This window comes from Girardinichthys multiradiatus, chromosome Y (assembly GCF_021462225.1).
Source record: "Girardinichthys multiradiatus isolate DD_20200921_A chromosome Y, DD_fGirMul_XY1, whole genome shotgun sequence".
Lineage (NCBI taxonomy): Eukaryota > Metazoa > Chordata > Actinopteri > Cyprinodontiformes > Goodeidae > Girardinichthys > Girardinichthys multiradiatus.
This window is the reverse complement of record NC_061818.1, coordinates 20,068,812-20,089,494: the sequence shown is the minus strand read 5'-3', so window position 1 is coordinate 20,089,494 and position 20,683 is coordinate 20,068,812. Positions and strand designations below refer to the sequence as shown.

The 20,683-nt window shown below is 38.7% G+C and overlaps 2 protein-coding genes across 3 annotated transcripts; both read left to right on the top strand.

The window, feature by feature from the left end:
* The first annotated feature begins 2,246 nt into the window (after nt 1-2,246).
* Nucleotides 2,247-6,127, top strand: LOC124864686 (sterile alpha motif domain-containing protein 9-like). Its single transcript, XM_047359561.1, has one exon. It carries the CDS (start codon nt 2,506-2,508, stop codon nt 4,084-4,086), a length of 1,581 nt encoding a protein of 526 aa, XP_047215517.1. The 5' UTR covers nt 2,247-2,505; the 3' UTR covers nt 4,087-6,127.
* A 3,039-nt stretch (nt 6,128-9,166) lies between these two features.
* LOC124863900 (protein Njmu-R1-like) lies at nt 9,167-15,170 on the top strand. Of its 2 annotated transcripts, XM_047358454.1 has the most exons (10): nt 9,168-9,510; nt 9,708-9,782; nt 10,157-10,282; nt 11,220-11,348; nt 11,488-11,548; nt 11,638-11,757; nt 12,638-12,702; nt 12,787-12,926; nt 13,321-13,424; nt 13,998-15,170. In XM_047358454.1, the coding sequence occupies exons 1-10, from the start codon at nt 9,368-9,370 to the stop codon at nt 14,205-14,207; spliced, it is 1,173 nt and encodes a 390-aa protein (XP_047214410.1). In that variant the 5' UTR covers nt 9,168-9,367; the 3' UTR covers nt 14,208-15,170. The 2 variants fall into 2 exon arrangements, with proteins under 2 accessions (XP_047214411.1, XP_047214410.1); XM_047358455.1 differs by lacking the exon at nt 9,708-9,782 and having other exon boundaries at nt 9,167-9,510.
* The last annotated feature ends 5,513 nt before the right edge of the window (nt 15,171-20,683 follow it).

Genomic DNA, 20,683 nt, shown 5'->3' with positions numbered 1-20,683 from the left:
CATCTCCAACAACACTATCTACTGTGGACCACTTCCGGTTCCTAGGGACCACCATTTCTTGAAACCTGGTCCTGATGCTCACACATGGCATACAGCTCATGGGTTTTCATGAGCTGTATGCCAAAATCATCCGTATTAAGACAATAAAAGACCTGAAATATTTCAGTTAGTGTGCAATGAATCTAAAATATATGAATGTTAAATTTTCATCATTACATTATGGAAAATAATGAACTTTATCACAATATGCTAATATTTTGAGAAGGACCTGTATAGTTGAAATATAGAAATTAATAGTTTGTCTCTTATTGTTCTTACAGTCATCAATGAAAATGGATTGCCACTCTGCAGATATGGGTAAGTAAGATAAGATAAATGCAACATTTAAAAATACAAACAATGAAATCCAGTTAATACAGTCAGTACAGAAATAACTTGATAACTTGATAGTTTAATTGTCCATGAATCTCTTTCAAAGTTTAAGTACAGTGCTCTGAGTTTATCCTAAGTTGAAGTAAAAAGGTGTACACAATGCTCAGTCTTTACTTTTTGAGTTCTTGTAATAACTACGCACTTAAAATAATTTTGAAGAACAGCTTTTTTTAACACTTGATTTAAACCCTTTTATCCAACAGACTGGCATTCACTGCCTTACAGTTCCTGGACAGAATATCATGTGAGCTCCTGGTTGGAATCTATTGGAATAAAAGAAAACTACATACTAAAGTTGAAAGAAGAGGAGGTGACCGGATCAGTTCTCACAACTCTACAGAAGGATTATCTCAGCATTACCATTGGAATGAAAAGTGGCCAAATTTACTCAAGAAAAGAAAAGATCTATTAAAGACAGGACAGTCCAAAACAAGGACATAGACTGACTCAAGTGGTAATACAAGACGTGACAAAACTGAAAATGTTTTCGTTTCAGAAGAAACCTTTGACAGAGAGGTGAAAAAGGGCAGCTCTAATGCAAGCAAAGACATTGTAAAGTCTGGTGTGGCTTCCCGTGAGCATCGGCAATTTGACCAGCGTCCAACAAACTTTAGATATGTGAAGCATAACATACTTCATCCAGAGACAGGACCTGAAAACATGATCGTTCCATGTCATGAATATAAGTCACTAGAAACTGCACACAAACTGGACTCAAAACGGCATAAAACTAAAATAGCAAGTGAAGTCTTGAGATTTGCATGTGCATGTATGAATATGAGAGCCAATGGAACCATTCATTTTGGTATAATGGATAGTGTCAAAAGCACTCACCAGCATGGTGAAATCATCGGGATACCAGTCCAAAGTCAAGAAGATTTTGTGGATGCATTAGATTACATAGAAAAATGCTTTAAAGGATCAAATCACCAATGTGATTCAAGGAAATGCATCAGAAACCCCTGCTTCATTGAGGTTCTTGATAAGGAAAGTGCTGAAAAAACTTGGGTCGTCGAATATGACATTGTTCCAAAAGCCAGCACTGTTAAAGATAAACTGTACTCTGTTGGTGTCCCAAAGTTTTCTGAGAAAGATGGCAAAGTGAAATATGAAGAGCAGGTCCCTTATTACAGAGTGGGGCCAACACGCCATGGATATCTGATGATGAGCTAATCCGTTTCATTCAAGATCTGAGAGAGGAGGACCAACAAAGAGAGGAGGCAGAATCCTCAAGTAATGAGACAGCTCTGGATTTCAAAGAAGATCTGAAGAGAAAGCTCTCCATTCTTCTAACAGGAGGAAATCACACATGGACAATTCTCTCTATTACATTATTGTGACAAACAAAATACAGCCAGAGTATCTTGACAGCATAACCTTCTTGGTCAACATGAATCTTTTTTGTGTGTTTGACTTTGACCCTGATTCTGAAACAAGGCCTTTATAGTAAATACAAGGAGCAGAAGGCTGTAACCCCACATTTTCTTGATGACTATGAAAACAACAAAAGACTGGGAAATTCTGATCTTATTGATTTTTTGAAGCTCTTTGACCGAGTTAGTTGGATCTATTGCAATGGACGAAATAACTTTCATGGCCAGGAGGTTCCCAGTGATGAAAACACTTGGATTAAAACAAGAAAGAAAAAGATGAAAAAAGCTGTGTCCCTAATCTGCAATGAAATCCTTCCAAGGCATTCATTTGTTGTAGTCTTTCTACTCATGTTTGATGTTCAACAGCCACTTGTAGAGACTTTCCACGAGTTTTATGCAGAAATGAATGGGCATGATTGCTTAGCAGTTATTGCAGTCAAAGGAAAACTATAAAAAATGGTCCAGTCTTGCTCAGCTCTCTTGTCCCATCTCTTCACTCAAAGAAATTAGCATTGTTGACATGCCACTGAGTCACGTGGATGCAACAGTTCAAAGCATTCAGCTCTCCAAGAACCAACCAGAAAGGAAATTACCGGTTTCAAATGGAGGTTTGTGTTTCCTAAAGTCTGTGGACGAGGCAATGCTAGACTCATTGGAAATCATCAGTGTTGACTAATGTGATGACACAAACCTAGAAATCATGAGTGAAGATGAAATCAAAGAAACTGAACTCTACTTCTATCATGGTGGAAAAATTAACTGGATTAACTTCTGGCTTGCTGACAAGCATAAATGTGGAGTCATCATTGAGCGGGACACCTACAAAGAAGCAAGCGGAATTCTGGACAATGTGAATCATCGTCGCAAAGCTGTACGTCCCATAGAAAGCTTGAAAATATATCATCATCTTAGCAGTGGGGGAAGCACAGTGGCCCGACAGATGCTCTGGAGTAGGAGGACAAAAGTACGATGTGCAGTTGTGAAACAGTCAAAAGAAGTCACTACTGTCTGTGAGCATGCAGTGAAACTGAGGGAAGAAAATGAGAATGACAAAAACAACTGTCTTCCTGTGCTCCTCCTGCTGGAGGACCAAAACCCAGATTACATTGATAATCTTCGACGGCATCTTGAAAATGTTATTGCAATCAAAAAGATTAATCCCTCAGTGTTGTGCTTCATACTGCTCATCTGCAACAGATCAAATGATCCCGAAAAAATGTGCTGGGCGTCACCGTCTCAAACTGTTGCAGTCACCCACAAACTGTCAGATCAAGAAAAATTCTTGTTCCTGGAGAAAATCGACCAACTCAAATTCCAATTTAAAGACTTAGACTTTGATTTCATCCTAACATTCGTTCTCATGAGTAAAGAGTTCCAGCCAAGTTACAAAAAGTATTTTATAAAAAATATTTTAGATAAAATTGATCATTCATCACTGATCACTCGACTCATCAGATTTGGGGCTCTTTTAAATTGCTACGTCAAGGATTCCTACATATCTGTATCTCATTGCGAGGCATATCTTGGCATTGCTCCCACTGTGAGAGGAGCAAAGTATCATGCCTTTGTTGATAATCTCAGTGATGAGGCTAAACTTATTTTTATCAGAGACAATTCAACACACATCGAGTTGATCCGCATCATTCATCCCCTAGTGGCCAAAGAAATTCTGAGTCAGCTCTCTGTCAATTTGCCTCAAAGCTCTATTGCCATGGAGCTCCTCAACGATGACGTACTCATCAATCATAGGTTTGACAGAGATCAATTCCTGAAGACTATAACAGCTCTTTTCATTAGACGCAATAAAAAAAGCAGAGGAGATCCAGAAGACACAACGTTTTCACCACTTATCCAGAAAGTCAGGACTGAAAGAGATGGTGTTCAGAAAGCCGTTGACCTGATGGAAGCTGCATTCATAGCTTTGGGAAAAGATGCTTATGTGGCACAACAGCTTGCCCGGCTGCTTTACACAAATGAGAGATTTGAGGAGGCTCTTCAGTGGGCAGAGCAAGCGAAATCACTGTCTCCATATGACACATTTATCCTTGACACACTGGGCCAAGTTTACAAGTGGTGGTTTTACCATTTGTATGACACCATTGAAGAAAAACAGCCATCTCCAGAAATGGGAGTTGAAATCATAAGCATTGCACTTAAAGGAATATCTGCTTTTCGAGTCTCTGAACAAACACCAAAAAAAGAGACACTCATCCTTAAACACTTCATTCTATGGAGAGGTGGATGTTGGCTGCAGGCTGCTGAAGTTCTTGTCAGAAGTTGATGTTTTTTCAAAAAACACAGGAGACTCAGAGATGTTAAGGTACTTGCTAACAGACTACATACCATCAGAGGTGAAGACACCCTGGCAGAAGTTTCATCAGCAGTTAAAAGGGCTGGAGAGGAGCTTGAGACAGGCTCTGTAATGCATTTCTGAAGACCTGAGCTACTTTCAGACTGACATTAGTGAAGAGGATGAGGAACTTGATGCAAGAGATCCAGAGCAAGTTTACAATCCAAGAAAATGGTTGACAAAGAAAAGTGCTGTATATGCGGGATTCTTCTGTGGTACACAAAAGGAGAGTGATGAAGCAGCTGAAAATGCCAACACTGATACGATGGATCAAGGAAAAATCCTCTCACCTCGTACAAGCTTGGAGGAAGAAATGTTACATCCATCCTCTCGTTACTCTATGACAAAAAACCACAAAGGGCAGGGAAAAAACTTGAGGACATCATAGGTATGTATTCAGGAAATCTGACATGTAAAGATCTTGATGAAAATGAACTCATAAATTTCCTTTTTTGTCAGATAGCTCTTAACTGTATCTTACCTGGCTCCTCAAAGCTCTTATCCCTTAAACAACTACAAGATCTCAGCAAGAGATTTAAGACAAAAGGAAAACACATGTCATCAGCAAGTGCCCTCTTTCTTCTGCCTCTCCTGTTTTGGCCTGAGAACAGTGAAGAAGTGAGTTCTGCTGATGTCCAGATCCTTCTATTGGCCATTGATGTTCTTCAGAGACTCTGTGAACAAAAAATCCAATACATGTCTCAGAGAAAAAGTAGAATAGTCACACACTTCTTCCTGGCAAAGGCCAGAGGTCTAAACAAGATTGTCCATAGAAGTGCTATTGAAAAGCAGATCAAAGGAACTCTGAGTGAGAAGAAGCTAAAATGGCTCGGAGGAGAAGTGTGGAAAAGCAAGGAAGTTGTGCAGCAACTGAAGCGGATTGAAGGGTGGACAGAAAATGAAAACTTGTATGTCCAATGTAGGCATAAAGACAGCAAAATTAGAGTCATCCCTTGCTACTCTGCCTCCTTGCCCCACGGAAATGAAAAGGTCACTTTCTATTTAAGCTTTTCATTCGATGGTATAGTTGCTTTTGACATTCAGGTGATGTAATAATATTAACTTCGAAGTTATTTTGTCTTAAATGATCTTAATCTGGAAAAAACATGAACTGCAACAAAAAAAGTGTAGCGACATTAAAATACTTTATTGTAGATATATTTGTTGATCAGTTTGAGTGAATGTGAGCAGCATAGATAAGTTCAGCACAGCAGTCTTGTTCAATGAGATTTTATTTTATTCTTCAGCTTTTAAATGTGTGTTTTATAATGCAGAATAAATTCACTGGTGCATATTATGTTTAAATGGTGGCAATATTTTCTGAAACCTGCTTTGTGTTCAAATTATAAGTAACCATATTCTTTCAGAAAGATGACCTACTGTGGAGAAACGTTCTGGAAAATGAAAGTTAACAATTTTTTTTTACCTACATAAGCAAAGTGAGACTGCAACAAACAGTAAAACATTGTCCAGACTAGAGACAAACTGAGCATAGCATAGAATTAGCTCTAAGCATGCAGCTAAGCAAGTCTTGCAAACATCTTATATGGAGTAAATATGTTTAGTTTTCGTCTATTTTAATGCTTTTGAAATGTATCTTTTTAGTCATTCTATTGTATTACCAGCATAAGATTCTACATATAAGATATAACAAACCCTCCTTTATTTCATCTGAGACACTGCACCTTTGCCTTCTTGTAAAGTGGGAATAGCTCTTAGGAAACTAAATGTAAATGTAGCAACATGGGGTCAGCCAGATCTGCTATCTTGTATCCTTTGTTGTAGTTTGCTGTAGATCAGCTTAACCACGTGTTATCAGCACCTATTTGGGAAATCCTATGCCTCGGCTATCTCCTTGTTGTGACTTACATTAGAACATTTATGGTAATTGTGCATCTCTTTAAATGAAGATCATCAGTCTTCACTGTTTTTTATCAAGTTTTGCATAATTTATTGTTTTAACTTTAATAAATGTTTCAGTACTGTTTAAAGGAGAAGCCGTTTGTCATCATTTGTGTATGTATGGTGAGATGGCTGCTGGAGGGAAAGCCTGAATTCAAACATCCAATAATTTGCACTGAGGTTATCATATCTACAGATTAACATATATACAGGCCAACAAACACCGTGAACTGATTATATTATTGTTAGTTATAACATCAAAGTGCTTTTATGGACAGATACTGAATACAATTTTTCTTTTAGGACCTCTAAAGATTCAAAGCTATGAAATATTTTCTGCTAATGGGGTTCTGTATTCTTTACATCATAAAAGATGGTTCTTAAAAAGAAACAGCATACCCTCAGAAAATAGAAGGTTCAGCTAAATATTGGAGCCTAGTTTGAGTTTCATTTTGTTTTGTTCCCCAACTCCCTCCCCCTAGATGTAATTTTAATCTGGTCATTAATAACCGATCACAGCCTGGTAAAATTGGGTGACACACCTTCCTTACGCTTGCTGCAAATTTGGGGACTCTGATGTTTAGTGGAGTGTAAACCTGTGAGCATCACCACTCATAATGGTTATACTGAGAAAGAGCCACAGAGAGAAGATAAATCTGTGGTTTTGTGATGCAGAATCTAGTAATCCAGATATTTCACCTTATACAGTAGACGCAGCCAGCAACATGATCTAGCATTTGTACTAATGTGTGCTATAGACCAAGGAGAAGTGATCAAATGAAAAGGTAAAAGGAAGGCTTTATTTCTGAGATAGGTCAGTTTTCATGTAGAATAAGAGCACAAAAAACATGACAGAAGTTATAATTCAGAACTTACAAAGCTGCCTTGACTGATTAAAAGGTGCCTTCAGTCAACATTAGAGCTTATTTCAAAATATGAATACATTTACCATTTTATTTAGTAGTAAATCTGTAGGAGGCAGTTCTTTGTAAATGTTGCTGGCAGCCCTCATAAACTAACCTTAAGGGACATCAGATCAACGACGTGTGTTAAAAAAGGCCTCACCGTTTAACTGGAAGCAGAAGCATTTTTACATACGATCATGTGATACCAGCAACATCAAAACACTGGGATTTAAGTGTGCTCGAGGTTAGTTTTAGTGGCCTTCTTAAAACTACATAGCTCTTCACTTTGCTGTTTTGGTGTCTCCTACACATAGGCAGTGGTCCATACAAAATACCAGCAAAGCATCGCCCACTTGAAGCCACGGACACCAGAAACTGGATGAACTCTTAGACAAGGGGCCCCATTAGATGGTTTTCAAAAGATGGTGTGCCACTTTCGGAGGGTGGACTGGTGGGGGCCACCCTGTGAGAGTGGCACCCCAAACCCAAAATCCAGAACTGAATTTCAGGAGTTTTACTAAGCTGATGTCATACTAGTAATTGAAGAAGAGTGTGAATGATCAACTAGAACTGAGTGAAACACATTTAAAAGTGGGTTGTTATAAAAGTTTAAAAATGACCTTTTCATAAATTAATAAATAGATAAATGTTGGTTTTCACTAATTCGTGTTCTCTGCTTTGCTACCAACAGCAATCTGAACTAAATAATTAAGTAAGGTTCTTGTATATAAAAAGCTTTCAAAGGGAAAAGCTACGAATATTCAGCTCTGCTTAACAAAACTGCAAACTTGCCACAGCTGTCAGGTTTTTCCATCAACATTTTAGAAATTTGCGAAAACTAGAGAAACGTTTTCAGACTCATTTGAGGAGTTTCTTTGTCTCCATCTGCTGGTAAACTTTTAGTACTTGGTTTATTTGCTGATATTGACATTTATCTGGTCTCTTATTAATTTTAAATCAAGAAATCTAATGTTCAGTCAATTTTTGCTTGAATTTCTTTAAAGAAATTATTAATGTTGGGAAAAATTGCTTCATGACTGATGAGGTTGGACACAGTAAGACAGTTGTTTCACTTGTGCTGAACCTGAGGTGTGGTGGCTTTTCCCTGAAGGCAGCAGATCCTTGATCTAAATCAAGGTCCTTTCTGATCCTGACTGCAGCACAGTAACAATAATATAGCACCTGAAAGAAAAAAGCTTAAAGAAAAAAATGCCTTCAATGGCCATGTCTCCTCCTATGCTACAGTCTTGATCATTTGGACGTTGGAAAGCACTAAAACTGAAAGGTTTAAGAAATGTTTATCCTCTGATGAGAAGCAAATGTGCCTGGATGGTCAGTTCACAACACCTTTCTGAAAAAGGACTTCTTCTAGGAGATCAACATTCCTTTTTTGAACCATTCTGCATGTTCCTCTTATTTAAATCCCATTGAAAATGTTTGAATATGGGTGAACATGAACTACCTTCACATGCAGCAATGTTCCCACCAGACACCTGGAAATACTTTTCAAGCATGCCTTAGTTCATTTATGAAGTTATCAACAAAAACAGCAGGGCTACTCACAACTAAGTCATTTTTTGTGGAACTTTAAGTTCTGTTTTAGACTTTTAAACACTGTGACATTAAGCTTTTTTCAGATGAACAACCTGTTTGCATTTATATGCAGGCTTTATCAAATTGCCCAAATTTTTTTGTCTATTTCTCTTTTGAAGGTAAATCTACCTTGTTAGACCTTGTTAGAATCCAGCAGCACAAAATGCAAATCTTAAGATTTCAATCAGGTATAGTTCATCAACTAGTCCTGCAATTCTTTCCACAATGCAAAGAAAGCAAAGAGAGGAGGAGATATTTTATATCACAGTTCTGTGGCTACAACTGAAGAAATAAACAAATTAAAATCAAGAAGTACATTTTGTGAAAGATATTATGCTAAATGTAACTTCCATAATTCATTAATGGAGCACCAAAACAGCAAGTAGCTTCAAAAATAATCAAAGGCTAGATATAGTAAAAGACAAATATTTAAATGACCTTCAGCCAGCAGGAACAACAAAAAACAAATTTAACAAAAGCAGGTACAGTTGAATATATAAGCTAATAGTTCTTATTCAAAGCTTTTTAACCATTTAATAATATTAAAATATTTGTGATCAGTATTCATTGCACTAGTGGTCCCGGAACCTTTGTAGCAGACCTTCATTTTCCGTCGGACATATTTTTGAAAGTACACGTTGGATCTAGTCAGGAGAACTGGCTCAGTCTTCATTTTTTCCCTTCTATTTAAAATTAACTACAGATTCACACATATTTGATCCCAATCAACAACAAAACAGAAGCAAACACTAAAACAGGTCGTTCTGTTTGCTCGTTTCCGCTGATGCTAGCTTCCTCCGTGCAGCAGCAGCATGTTTTCCTCCCAGACCTCGTCCTTCCAGGATTCAATTGACGTGGAAGAGAGAGATGACTTTGACAGCGAAGACATTACTGGATACAGCCAGAAAATTCAGCTCAACTGCTACTACACCATCTATCTCTATCAGGGCACAAGGTACAGACTGAAATATATATATATTGTTGCAGCTCCTGCATTGGACCGATTTGTGGTTATTTAACTGTGTTTTACTTTTTTCCTACTTAAATAAAACCAGGATTTATTGTTGTGCAGCAGTCCCCTCCATGCAGATATAGGGTCATTCATGCATGTAACATGTAAGCAGGTGATGAGTAAACTGTTGGTCGTCTTAGATCTGAGGCCTGTGGAGAAAATGTGGCGTGGAAGGAGAGACGGGCAGACTCCACAACAAGTCACGACGACTTTAGGTAACACAGGAGCCATCCGCCCACCTTCTTCTTGTCCTCAGTGGCTGTCACTGTTTTGTTTTTTTCTTTGGGTTTTCACTGGAAATCCAGTCAACATGGACTCGTCATGGCTGACTTCACTCATGAATTTATTCTGATTTCTCATCAGTGTGTTGCTGAGTTACAATGCTTTCCTCACTCAGTGTCCTCAGAGTGTGTTCAGGAATGGATGACCCTGATTGTCTGGGAGTAGTCATGGTCATCTCACTTTCTCCATCTTTTCTCCATCGATTTGAGCGGCTTCCAAATTCTTCATCGTCTTTCCTGGCTGCTTGAATATTTCCCGCCTCCTTTCTGATTTATTTTGGCTGTTTTTATTTTTGTTTTGCCCACAGCTTGACACTAATTGACAGCAGCCTGCCATCAGAAGCAGAACCGGAGCTGCGGACCTACATTTCAAGGAGACTGAGTAAGGGAGCTCTTCTTGGAGGCATGGGCAACATTGCCACCGTGGAACTCAGGTATTTATTCATCAAACGTCCAACAAGATTAATGTGGAGTAACCTAGATCTTCAGTGCCCTATTAAAGTATACATACACTTTGATGTATTTTTTAGATTTTGTGACATTAAAATCATGACCTTTATTGAATGTTATTGAGATTTCATGTAATAGACTAATACAAATCTTTTAAGTTTAAGGGTATTATTTATGGTTTTCATATTTTTTACAAATTAAAGTTTTTAAATTACAGTTCTCAAGTCTTTTCTGTTTGTCTCAGCCAGAATTGCACATGCGTTTAAAGGGATATGACAATTTTTGCAATGTACCCTACATACCATTACCTCAAAAACTGCAAATGACATGCTTGTGATTGGGCTATGGGAGAAATCTTAACACAAATGAAAATCTATTCAGAAACAAGTACAGCAATGCTATTTGAAAGGAAAAAAAACTGCAGAGATAAGTAAATCAAAACCATGCCACAGACAGCTGCAGAGAAAGTTTTACAGAAGAGAAAGATATTTCTCTTCCTTTTAGTGTGTTGACATAGATGATTTGCATAAATAAGACCTAATAACACATAATCTTCCCACCTTGACTGTCTTTAAAGCTGTGATTGGACAGTTGTTTGTTTCGAATTTTAATATTGTTATGAGTTTTTTTTACAACAAAGTATTGGGGTCAGGCTAAAAGATTTTTATTTATTTTTTCTTAGTACGAGAATAAAGTAATATTACGAGAATAAAGTCGTAATATTACGAGAATAAAGTCGGAATATTACGAGAATAAAGTTGTAATAGTACAAGAATAAACTCGTAATATTGCGAGAATAAATTAAAATGAGGAATAAACATTCCTCATATAAATAAAGTTGAAGTTTGTGGTTGTAACATGACAAAAGAGCCATGAATACTTTTACAAGGCACACGGAAAACCACTTTCTGTTCTCTGCAGTCTTCCAGAGCAGGCAGTCGGCTGCTACTGCTGTCTCCTGGAGCAGGAAAGGTCTCCTGAGCAGCCGGATGCTGATGGAAATGGATACGTCATCTGCTTTATGGGGGGCTCTGAAAAGGGACTGAACTTATATCCTTGTTTCTTTTATGGAATAAATAAAAGTTACAACAAATTCAGAAGATTTGACTGTATTTATATAGTCCAGCATCCATATGTTTCAATTGCAGCACTGCTTCTGAATCCTCTTAAATTCTTTGACACAACTTACATTTAGATTAGAGCTTGATAAATACGTCCAAGGCCTACACAGCAGCCTTCAAACTCCAGAGGTAAAAACAAGTGATAATAAAGAGCTTTCTGACTGTATTTTAAGATTGCTGTTTTTAGACATATTACTCTGCGTGTGTGTCTGTTGTAGCTGCAGAACCTTGAGACGGAAGTACGTCCCTACCTGAGCCGCTGGTACGAGGAGTCTGTCATGCACATTCATCGAGTGGTGCAGCTTTTTCAGAGCTGCATCGGCTTTTTGCTGCATGCTGTGAGTCATTTCTCTCATCATCAGTCTGTGAAATTAAGTGATCAAATGAAAAGGTAAAAGAAAGGCTTTATTGCTGAGATTTGGAATTACAGCTTAGTGGAATTAGGTGGAATCTCCTAAAAATTCCTCTAACATGCATGAAGTATTAGTTGTTTAGTCCTCTTAGTGCTGTCTTACTAGTATATTACATCAAAGTTAGGAAGAGTGTTGCTGCTGAATTGATCTCACCAAAATCAAATGACTTCTAGCAGGGTGTGATTATTTGTAAGTCATTTAAACTCTTTGAATAATTTAAAACATACTATCATAACAACCTAAGACTTACTGAAACAGTAAAACATTTTTTGACACATAAATTGGGTTGCCGTTGTTCATCCCTGTTTGTCTTTAAAGGGCAGATGTCATACTTAAGCCATAAAACGTGAATATCTTGAAAATCTAAATTAATCACAATTAATCCTTTCTATTTTTTAAAGCAGCTAATTAATTTTAAAATGCTCTTTTCTGACACAAAAAGAGCCTAGACGTATATGGATTACGGCTTCTGGAACTGCAGTGTGAGAGCCTATTGTTTTACAAAGATGATTTTTTTAAAGCAATAGGCTGATTGCTACGTGATTACATTTCTTACATGTCTGCAGGGGTGCTGCATTCTTTAAATTCCCCTCTCTTTCTTTATTTAAATACATTCATAAACGTTTTTGCTTTCATGTTATGTTTAGTTAAGTCCTGCTCTTGCATAGCTTGCAAATCCAGGATGAATGTTACCACCTGCTGCAGTACATTGACCATAATTTCCTGAATTACTCCCAGTACTTCTTTGCAAGACATGATGTTTTGGAGAACAATACATTTCAGCTGCAAAACTTCCTTCCTGCAGGCTCTGAGTCACACCCATGTGGAAGTCATCAATTCAGATGAGAGGACAAAGGCTGATGTATCCAGGTGCGCCACATGACAGCCCTCTCAGTAGAGCTATTACATGTATAAATGCCTGTACAGTATGTAATGAATGTCTGTCTGTACCAGGTTCATCAAAGCAGCCAGTTTGCAGGGCCTGTCGCAGCAGGACACCACCACAGCCTCTCTGTGCAAAGCCTTGTCGGAGGACACGCAGTCTGACCTGATTATTGACTGCTCCACCTGCCCGCCCACACTCACCAACACCAGTGCGTTGGGTTCCAGGAAGATGCACGTTCACTGTTTATAACCACAGATCAAAAGCATGTTTGTTGTTTCCGTGCTTGCTCAGGGATGTGGCTTATGTGAGTTATATTTGTCATCTGTATAAGTATGCAGAGGTAGGACTGCATGCAGCTTACAGAGTTTGCAACTATGTATGTTACATATGCCCAACATGCATGTGTAATACCTCTTCAGAATAAAATAACCACTAAGAATGCAGATGGATACTATATGCCAGAGCATTATAAGCATTGTGCAGATACAGTACATTCACACAGTTAAAGGCTTTGGCACCATTCACCCAGACAGAGTGGAGAGAACCAGGGCCACTTCTACCATCTCTCCATGAGCTTAATTCGGGTGTTGTCTTTTTCTCAGTGAGTAACCGTTTCTGCGACGGATGGATTCAGGCGTTTCTAAATGCTGCAGAGCGCTGCAATCCGTTCCTGCTCAGACAGATTCTGGAGAACTTCAAACTCAAGGTGAGAAATTATTATGCAGTAGGTTTTTTAAAAATCCTCACAGATGCTCCATTAAATCTGACTTTTGAGTTTGAATTATTTTGTGAAGAAGAAATGAAATTCACACCACATACAGGGTTTTCATCCATTTTCATGGATCATGTGTTTGGGCTGTGGTGCGAAGCCAGAGTACCTGGAGGGAACACACACATGCACAGGGAAGACATGCAAACACTATGCAGAAAGACGACAAGTCAGGATTTGGAACCTGGGATCTTCTTGCCTACACACATAGATTCTTATTTTTTCCTTTAAGTCCTTTAAGTAATGCATTATTCTCCTTGACCTTAACAAGTATGCACTACTTTGTCTTATTCTACATAATAAAACCCCAATAAAATAAACATACAAAATGTGAATGTTTTTTTCAGTTAGGAGAAAATGCTGCATCAATTCAGATTATTTTTTTTAAAAACATCCCACATTTAGCTGCTTTCATTTCCTCTGCATAGCCTCTATTACTTCCCATAAACATTGATGGTTTCCTGCTGTTTTTTTCTCCTGCTCGTTACATCCTCTGAACCACCTCTGCAGGCCATCCAAGACATGAACAGCCTGAAGCGCTTCGTGCGGCAGGCAGAGATGAGTCACTACGCCCTGTTCCGCTGCTGCCAGTTCCTCCAGGGTTGCGGGAACGGGGACGTGCTGCTGCAAAACGCCCGGGCGGAGCACAGCGACCTTCCTGAAGCCTGCAACATCATCGCTGTTCTGGATGAGTTCCTCAGGGAAAAGGCTCAGGCCTGACTCACAGTAAATGCCACATCTAAGGCTCCAGATTTCCTGATATATGTTGAAAAAATGTGCTGTTAAATATGTAAAAAAAAAAAAAAAAAAAAGGCAGCAGGAAATACAGTAAATGTAATTTATTAACTATCGATGGTGGTGGTACTGTTGCTTCCAGATCAGAAGAGTTGGGATGGGCTCCAGAACAATTATGGCTTTGAAACTTGGAAAGGATGTAAAAATGAATTTTATAAGAAAAAATGGAATAAATCCTAGATATAAGAGTTGAGTGTGTATATATAGAAGCTGAGGGGTAAATATGACTAATTGTGCTCAAGAAGGCCACTAAAAAGAACTGACACACATCGGAAATTATGCTAACCAGGGTAAAATGATCTCTTGCATATTACTTTAGTAATAGCCGTCTAAGTTATTTTACTGTGTTTTTCTTTAGAGAATGATGCACACATCACTTTCTAGCATTGTTTATTACATATGCCAGCCCAGTCCCTGCACTACCTTACCCTCTCATTAATTCTGACACTGTTTTCATTTTTGTGTTTTATAAAATCAGCTTTTTTGGGAATGCTGTGTTGTAATTCTGGTGTAGTCTTTACAAATGTTGTCAAATGTGATTATTTCCTGGAGTTTATGTGAAGTGTATGGACTCTGCCACAAGATTTGTTGAGTTTATGTAGATGAATAAAAATAGAAAATGTAAAAAAAAAAGAAGAATGATAATAATTAAATGGTTAAAAGTCAATAAATAGTTGGAACATTAAGCTCAGAGAGTTTCCATGAAGACTTGTCCAAAGCATGTAATAGAGCAATATCACTGTTGTTGGTGCGTAAATAAGTTGGTTTTGTTTTAGTGTGACTGACCCATGCAGCATCTGTGAAGACATTTCTGTACATGCAGTTCTCTGTTCTAAATATTTTTATGGTTCTCTCTATGATGATTAAAATAAACACATTGAAGACGCATTGTGGGTGTGTGTCTGGTCATGTTAGTTTTAGAGCATATAAAGGGTTATCAATAATTCTATAATAAAGATACAGATGTTAGAGTACGGTCACATGATTGTTTTGCACATTTTGAAGCTTCGGGCTTTTTGCCGACGTTTCATCTTGTTCAGACATATGATCATTCATTTAAAAAGGCTTAAATAGCTTTGTTTTGTCACGAAACACTCAATATTATTGTTTTCTTACAAAATTGTCAGCTAACTTAATTTGAAAACAGTCAGACTGATTAGGCCTAACATTATGACCACTAACAGCTGAAGTGAATATTATCTCTTCATCAAGGCAGTTCTTGGTGGGAGGGATATAATAAGCAGCATATGAGCGCTTGATCCTTAACGTTGACATATTAGAACATGGGTCTGCCAGCTTTACTATCCAAGGAGCCGTTCTCACCTTTGCTCCATGGGAACTAACATAATCCATAAAACTTGGTGAAAATACACTGCTCAAAAAAATAAAGGGAACACTTAACACAATATAACTCCAAGTAGATCAAACTTCTGTGAAATCAAACTGTCCACTTAGGAAGCAACACTGATTGACAATCAATTTCACAGCTGTTGTACAAATGGAAAAGATAACAGGGGGAAATCTTTGGCGATTAGCAAGACACACTCAATAAAGGAGAGGTTCTGCAGGTGGGGACCACAGACCACTTCTCAGTACCTATGCTTTCTGGCTGATGTTTTGGTCACTTTTGAATGTTTGCTGCATCTGTCAGCGTAGTGTCCAGAGCCTGGAGGCGCTACCAGGAGACAGGCCAGTACACCAGGAGACGTGGAGGAGGCCGTAGGAGGACAACAACCCAGCAGCAGGACCGCTACCTCTGCCTTTGTGCAAGGAGGAACAGGAGGAGCACTGCTAGAGCCCTGCAAAATGACCTCCAGCAGGCCACAAATGTGCATGTGTCTGCACAAACAGTTAGAAACCGACTCCATGAGGATGGTATGAGGGCCCGACGACCACAAATGGGGATTGTGCTCACAGCCCAACACCGTGCAGGACGCTTGGCATTTGCCAGAGAAGACCGGGATTGGCAAATTTGCCACTGGCGCCCTGTGTTCTTCACAGATGAAAGCAGGTTCACACTGAACACATGTGACAGACGTGACAGAGTCTGGAGACACCGTGGAGAGTGATCTGCTGCCTGCAACATCCTTCAGCATGACCGGTTTGGCAGTGGGTCAGTAATGGTGTGGGGTGGCATTTCTTTGGAGGTTCGCACGGCCCTCCATGTCCTCGCCAGAGGTAGCCTGACTGCCATTAGGTACTGAGATGAGATCCTCAGACTCCTTGTGAGACCATATGCTGGTGCGGTTGGCCCTGGGTTCCTCCTAATGCAGGACAATGCTAGACCTCATGTGGCTGGAGTGTGTCAGCAGTTCCTGCAAGATGAAGACATTGAAGCTATGGACTGGCCTGCCTGTTCCCCAGACCTGAATCTGGTTGAGCACATCTGGGACATCATGTCTCGCTCCATCCACCAACATCACGTTGCACCACAGACTGTCCAGGAGTTGGTGGATGCTTTAGTCCAGGTCTGGGAGGAGATCCCTCAGGAGATCATCCGCCGTCTCATCAGGAGCATGACCAGGTGTTGTAGGGAGGTCATACAGGCACATGGAGGCCACACACATTACTGAGCCTCATTTTGACTTGTTTTAAGGACATTATATCAAAGTTGGATCAGCCTGTAGTGTGTTTTTCCACTTTAATTTAGTGTGTGACTCCAAATCCAGGCCTCCATTGGTTAATAAATTTGATTTCCATTGATGATTTTTGTGTGATTTTGTTGTCAGCACATTCAACTTTGTACAGAACAAAGTATTTAATGAGAATATTTTATTCATTCAGATCTAGGATGTGTTATTTGAGTGTTCCCTTTATTTTTGTGAGCAGTGTACATAGAATTGATTGTGTGGTTTTGATTTGCCATAATATTCTTTTTTACTTTTAGAATTGCTTACGAAACTTGACTCTCTGTTGAATTCCTCATGCCTTTCCCAAACTTTCCCAGGAGATACGACATGTATTTAGAAAATCCATGTTGTGTGCAAAAATCTGAGAGAGAAAATTTGATAAAAATAAATCTTTTATCAGCCAATGATAATCTAAATGATCATTCTCAGTTCCCCTTATACTTTCCCCTCTTAGTTAGATATGTTTGGATGTTATGTTTTTGACTCTGAATGTAGAATTAAAATATAGTGGGGCAATTACTGATAGGTTCAATACTGATTCTTTTAGTGTCTACATCCAGTATAATTATTCAATTTTCAATTTAGATGTTAATACTGTGATTCTGAAAAGACATTTTCAAGATGTGAGACTCATTAAAAATAATACATTTTATTTAAAGAGGCTGATATGATTTTAATACATCAATATGATTTAGTAGACAATGAACTGCTGAAGTAAATGATTCACTGTTTATGACTTCTCTACATACTGGTGTGTGTAGAGAATTATGGGTTATACACCATTACTTGTCCAACCCATGCATGGGGTGTAAGCTTTATCGAGACGTTCTCCATGTCCCAATCACTGAAAACATATGAAATGTTTTTAAATGTTCTGTATACCACAAAGACACACAAAACAAACAAAATTTTAATCCACAAAACTAATTTGTGTTCCTCCACAAACCTTTAACCACAGCTGTATGCTTAAAAGGGCAATTACTGACTATGGATGCATGACATTAGGAAAACAATAAAGTTATGATGTTGTTTGTTGACTATTGACCTATCGATATACATTGTGATTAACCCACATTTTCCTCAATCTTATCTTTCTTCCCTATCATCACCAGTGAGCTTTAAAATCTAGGTCACTGAAGTTCATTCAACTTTAAAAGTCAGTCCAACTGTTCAAAAACATTGTCAGCATGCAGGGTGATTAAATTACACCCTCCCACCGAATATTGCATCCAACCTGTTTTTTGCAATTGCAATATTGCAGACATTCATACGAATAGAATACAAGATATTGCGCATCTCTGGTTCGGCAAGTTAGACGTAGATGGAAGTAATAAAGCACGTGTTCCTGACTTGTTTCTGTCCTTCTTCAGCTTCTCTTCATATCCTCCAGTAGGTTCCCTCCTCTGGCTGATTGTCTGCAAACAGCAGAAGCGAGAATGCGTTTGCAGCTGATGCATGTGTGGTTTCTCGATGCATTAAGAAGACAAGGATAAAAGAAAAAGGGATGAACACTACCTTCAGAGTGCTCACTCTTCTTCCTCAACAGGTGGGCTGGGATGTCATAGACTGTATCTTAGGGGTGAAAAACAGATAAAGTATTTACACAAAATTACACAAAAATGGGTTTGATAAATAGGTGTATGTTTGAATGGAGCAGTTAATGGAAAGCAAGCCACTTTAATAAACGTTAAATCACCTTGTTGTTGAGTAGATGTCTTGTAAGACAAAGGAAAGTCATACACAATATCATGTGTTTGTGCTGGAAGAGCTTCACATGTACCTGAAGGAAAAAAAACACAACATGACAGCTACACACATCTTCATGATTTGTCACCAGAACATCTGAGTTAATTTAGGCATATTTCTACTTTTTCTGACTGGTAAAACATCATAGAGGCCATCTGATTGTGGTTCTTCATAGCTCATCTCAATGGACCAACCAGGATCTTCAGTGGGATAATGGCAGTTCAGGTGTCTTGGCAGGTTCTGGTATGTTGCCTCGTCACTATCCTCCTCCTCAGGCCGACAGACGGACGGAGTGAGGCTCCGGGCCTCTGAGTAGATGTGCTCTGAGGAGGTGGAGAGAGGTCGAGATGGCTTCAACTCCATCATGCTGTCGTTGCACATGGAGATGGACTTGCTGCTGTCTACCCTCCCTCGCTGATCAAACATCTCAAGGCTGAGGAGCACAGAAAAAAAAAACTCATGGTAAGGACACAACACGCACAAAAACAAATCATCAGATCTATGGGATAATTGAAAGCCCAGTCTATAAAAACATTACAATACAAAAAAATTCATTCTAACACCCGAATATGCTTCAGTCTGGTATAAAGCTCTCCACCACACAAGTATTTTGCATGTAGGTCAAAAAGTTCAATGTTGGTCTAATCTGACCAAAACACCTTCTTTCACATGTTTACTGTTCCCCCTGCATGGCTAGAAATCTTCAAACAGAATTTCTTTCAGCAATGCTTTCTTCTTGCTACTCTTCCAAAAAGGCCATCTTAGCAGGTCCTCCAGAGTTACCATGGGCTGCTTCTCTGAATAACGCTTTACCTTTCTGGTCAGTTTAGTTAGGTGGCCGTGTCTTGGAAGATCTGCTGTTGGTCTTCATGATGCTGTTTGTTCATTAATCTTTTTTAACAAACCTTTGATGCTTTCACATAGCAGCTGGATTTATACAGAAATTAAATTACTCATAGGTGGACTATGTTTATTAGTTTGGTGACTTTTTAAAGACTATTGGTTGTGCTTGATTTATTGAGGGGTGTCAAAGTAAAAAAAAAAAAAAAAAACATTTTTCTTCCACTTTTTAATTATACACTGCTTTGTGTTGGACAGTTACATAAAATCCAGGTAAGATACACTGAAGTTTACGGGATGTGAATATATGTGCAAAGCACTTATATATATTTTTTACACTACTGGACTTACTCTGGATCTCTAGAGTCCAAATGTCCCGAAGAAGAAAGCTGCATGGCCTGCCAAAGGTGTCCAACCCACTCTTTTCTAAGAGTGGCTGTCTCTGCTGCCTTCAAACGCACAAATAAATACAAATCAACCAAAGGCTGGTACTCAGATTTATCAATATCAGCTTTCAGAGTAAAAACTTGGCCGTTCAAACCACAGGGAGGACTCACTAACATCTTTGTCTTCCCATTTGTCATGATGATTTCAAATAAAAAGTTCTTCTTGTCAGCTTTCTGGACCTCTCGCACCGACTGTAACTGGAGATGGAAAGTTTGGCCATTAGTGATGTAAATAAATGCCAGGAAATCCAAATTGGTGAAAAGCACAGACAGAAGAGGAAGTATGCAAAAAAAAAAAACTGCTACACCACAGCGAGCTGCAGCCTGAAGTAAAGGTTATGCTTTCACCTTTTACTTTACTAAATGTTTCTGTGAAACTGGGCCAAAGGTTTGGACCATTACCGATCATCTCTGTTACAACACTAAAACTGTGTTTGTCCTGAAGTGCAATGGCATAGATTAAATAGGAAAAAAACAAGAAAAGATACAAAACAGAGAAGCAAAAATAAATGGTAGTACATTTTATGTTAGTATTATCCATCCATCCATTGTCTTCTGCCTATCAGAAGATATCTTATCAAGTTTTGGATATCTTTTGGGGTCTCCTCCTATGTGGAATTTGATCAGAGGCTCAAAGCACCTCAGCTGACTCCTCTGAAGGTTGGCTCATGCATTATTATTACAATTATTATTATTATTATTATTATTGAGGATGGATGGATGGATGGATGGATGGATG

Coding starts and splice junctions, on each gene's coding strand:
- LOC124864686 (XM_047359561.1), top strand. CDS start 2,506: ATGAGTGAAGATGAAATCAAAGAAACTGAACTCTACTTCTATCATGGT.
- LOC124863900 (XM_047358454.1), top strand. CDS start 9,368: ATGTTTTCCTCCCAGACCTCGTCCTTCCAGGATTCAATTGACGTGGAA. Junction 9,511..9,707: donor TATCTCTATCAGGGCACAAG/GTACAGACTGAA, acceptor TGGTCGTCTTAG/ATCTGAGGCCTGTGGAGAAA. Junction 9,783..10,156: donor ACAAGTCACGACGACTTTAG/GTAACACAGGAG, acceptor TTTTGCCCACAG/CTTGACACTAATTGACAGCA.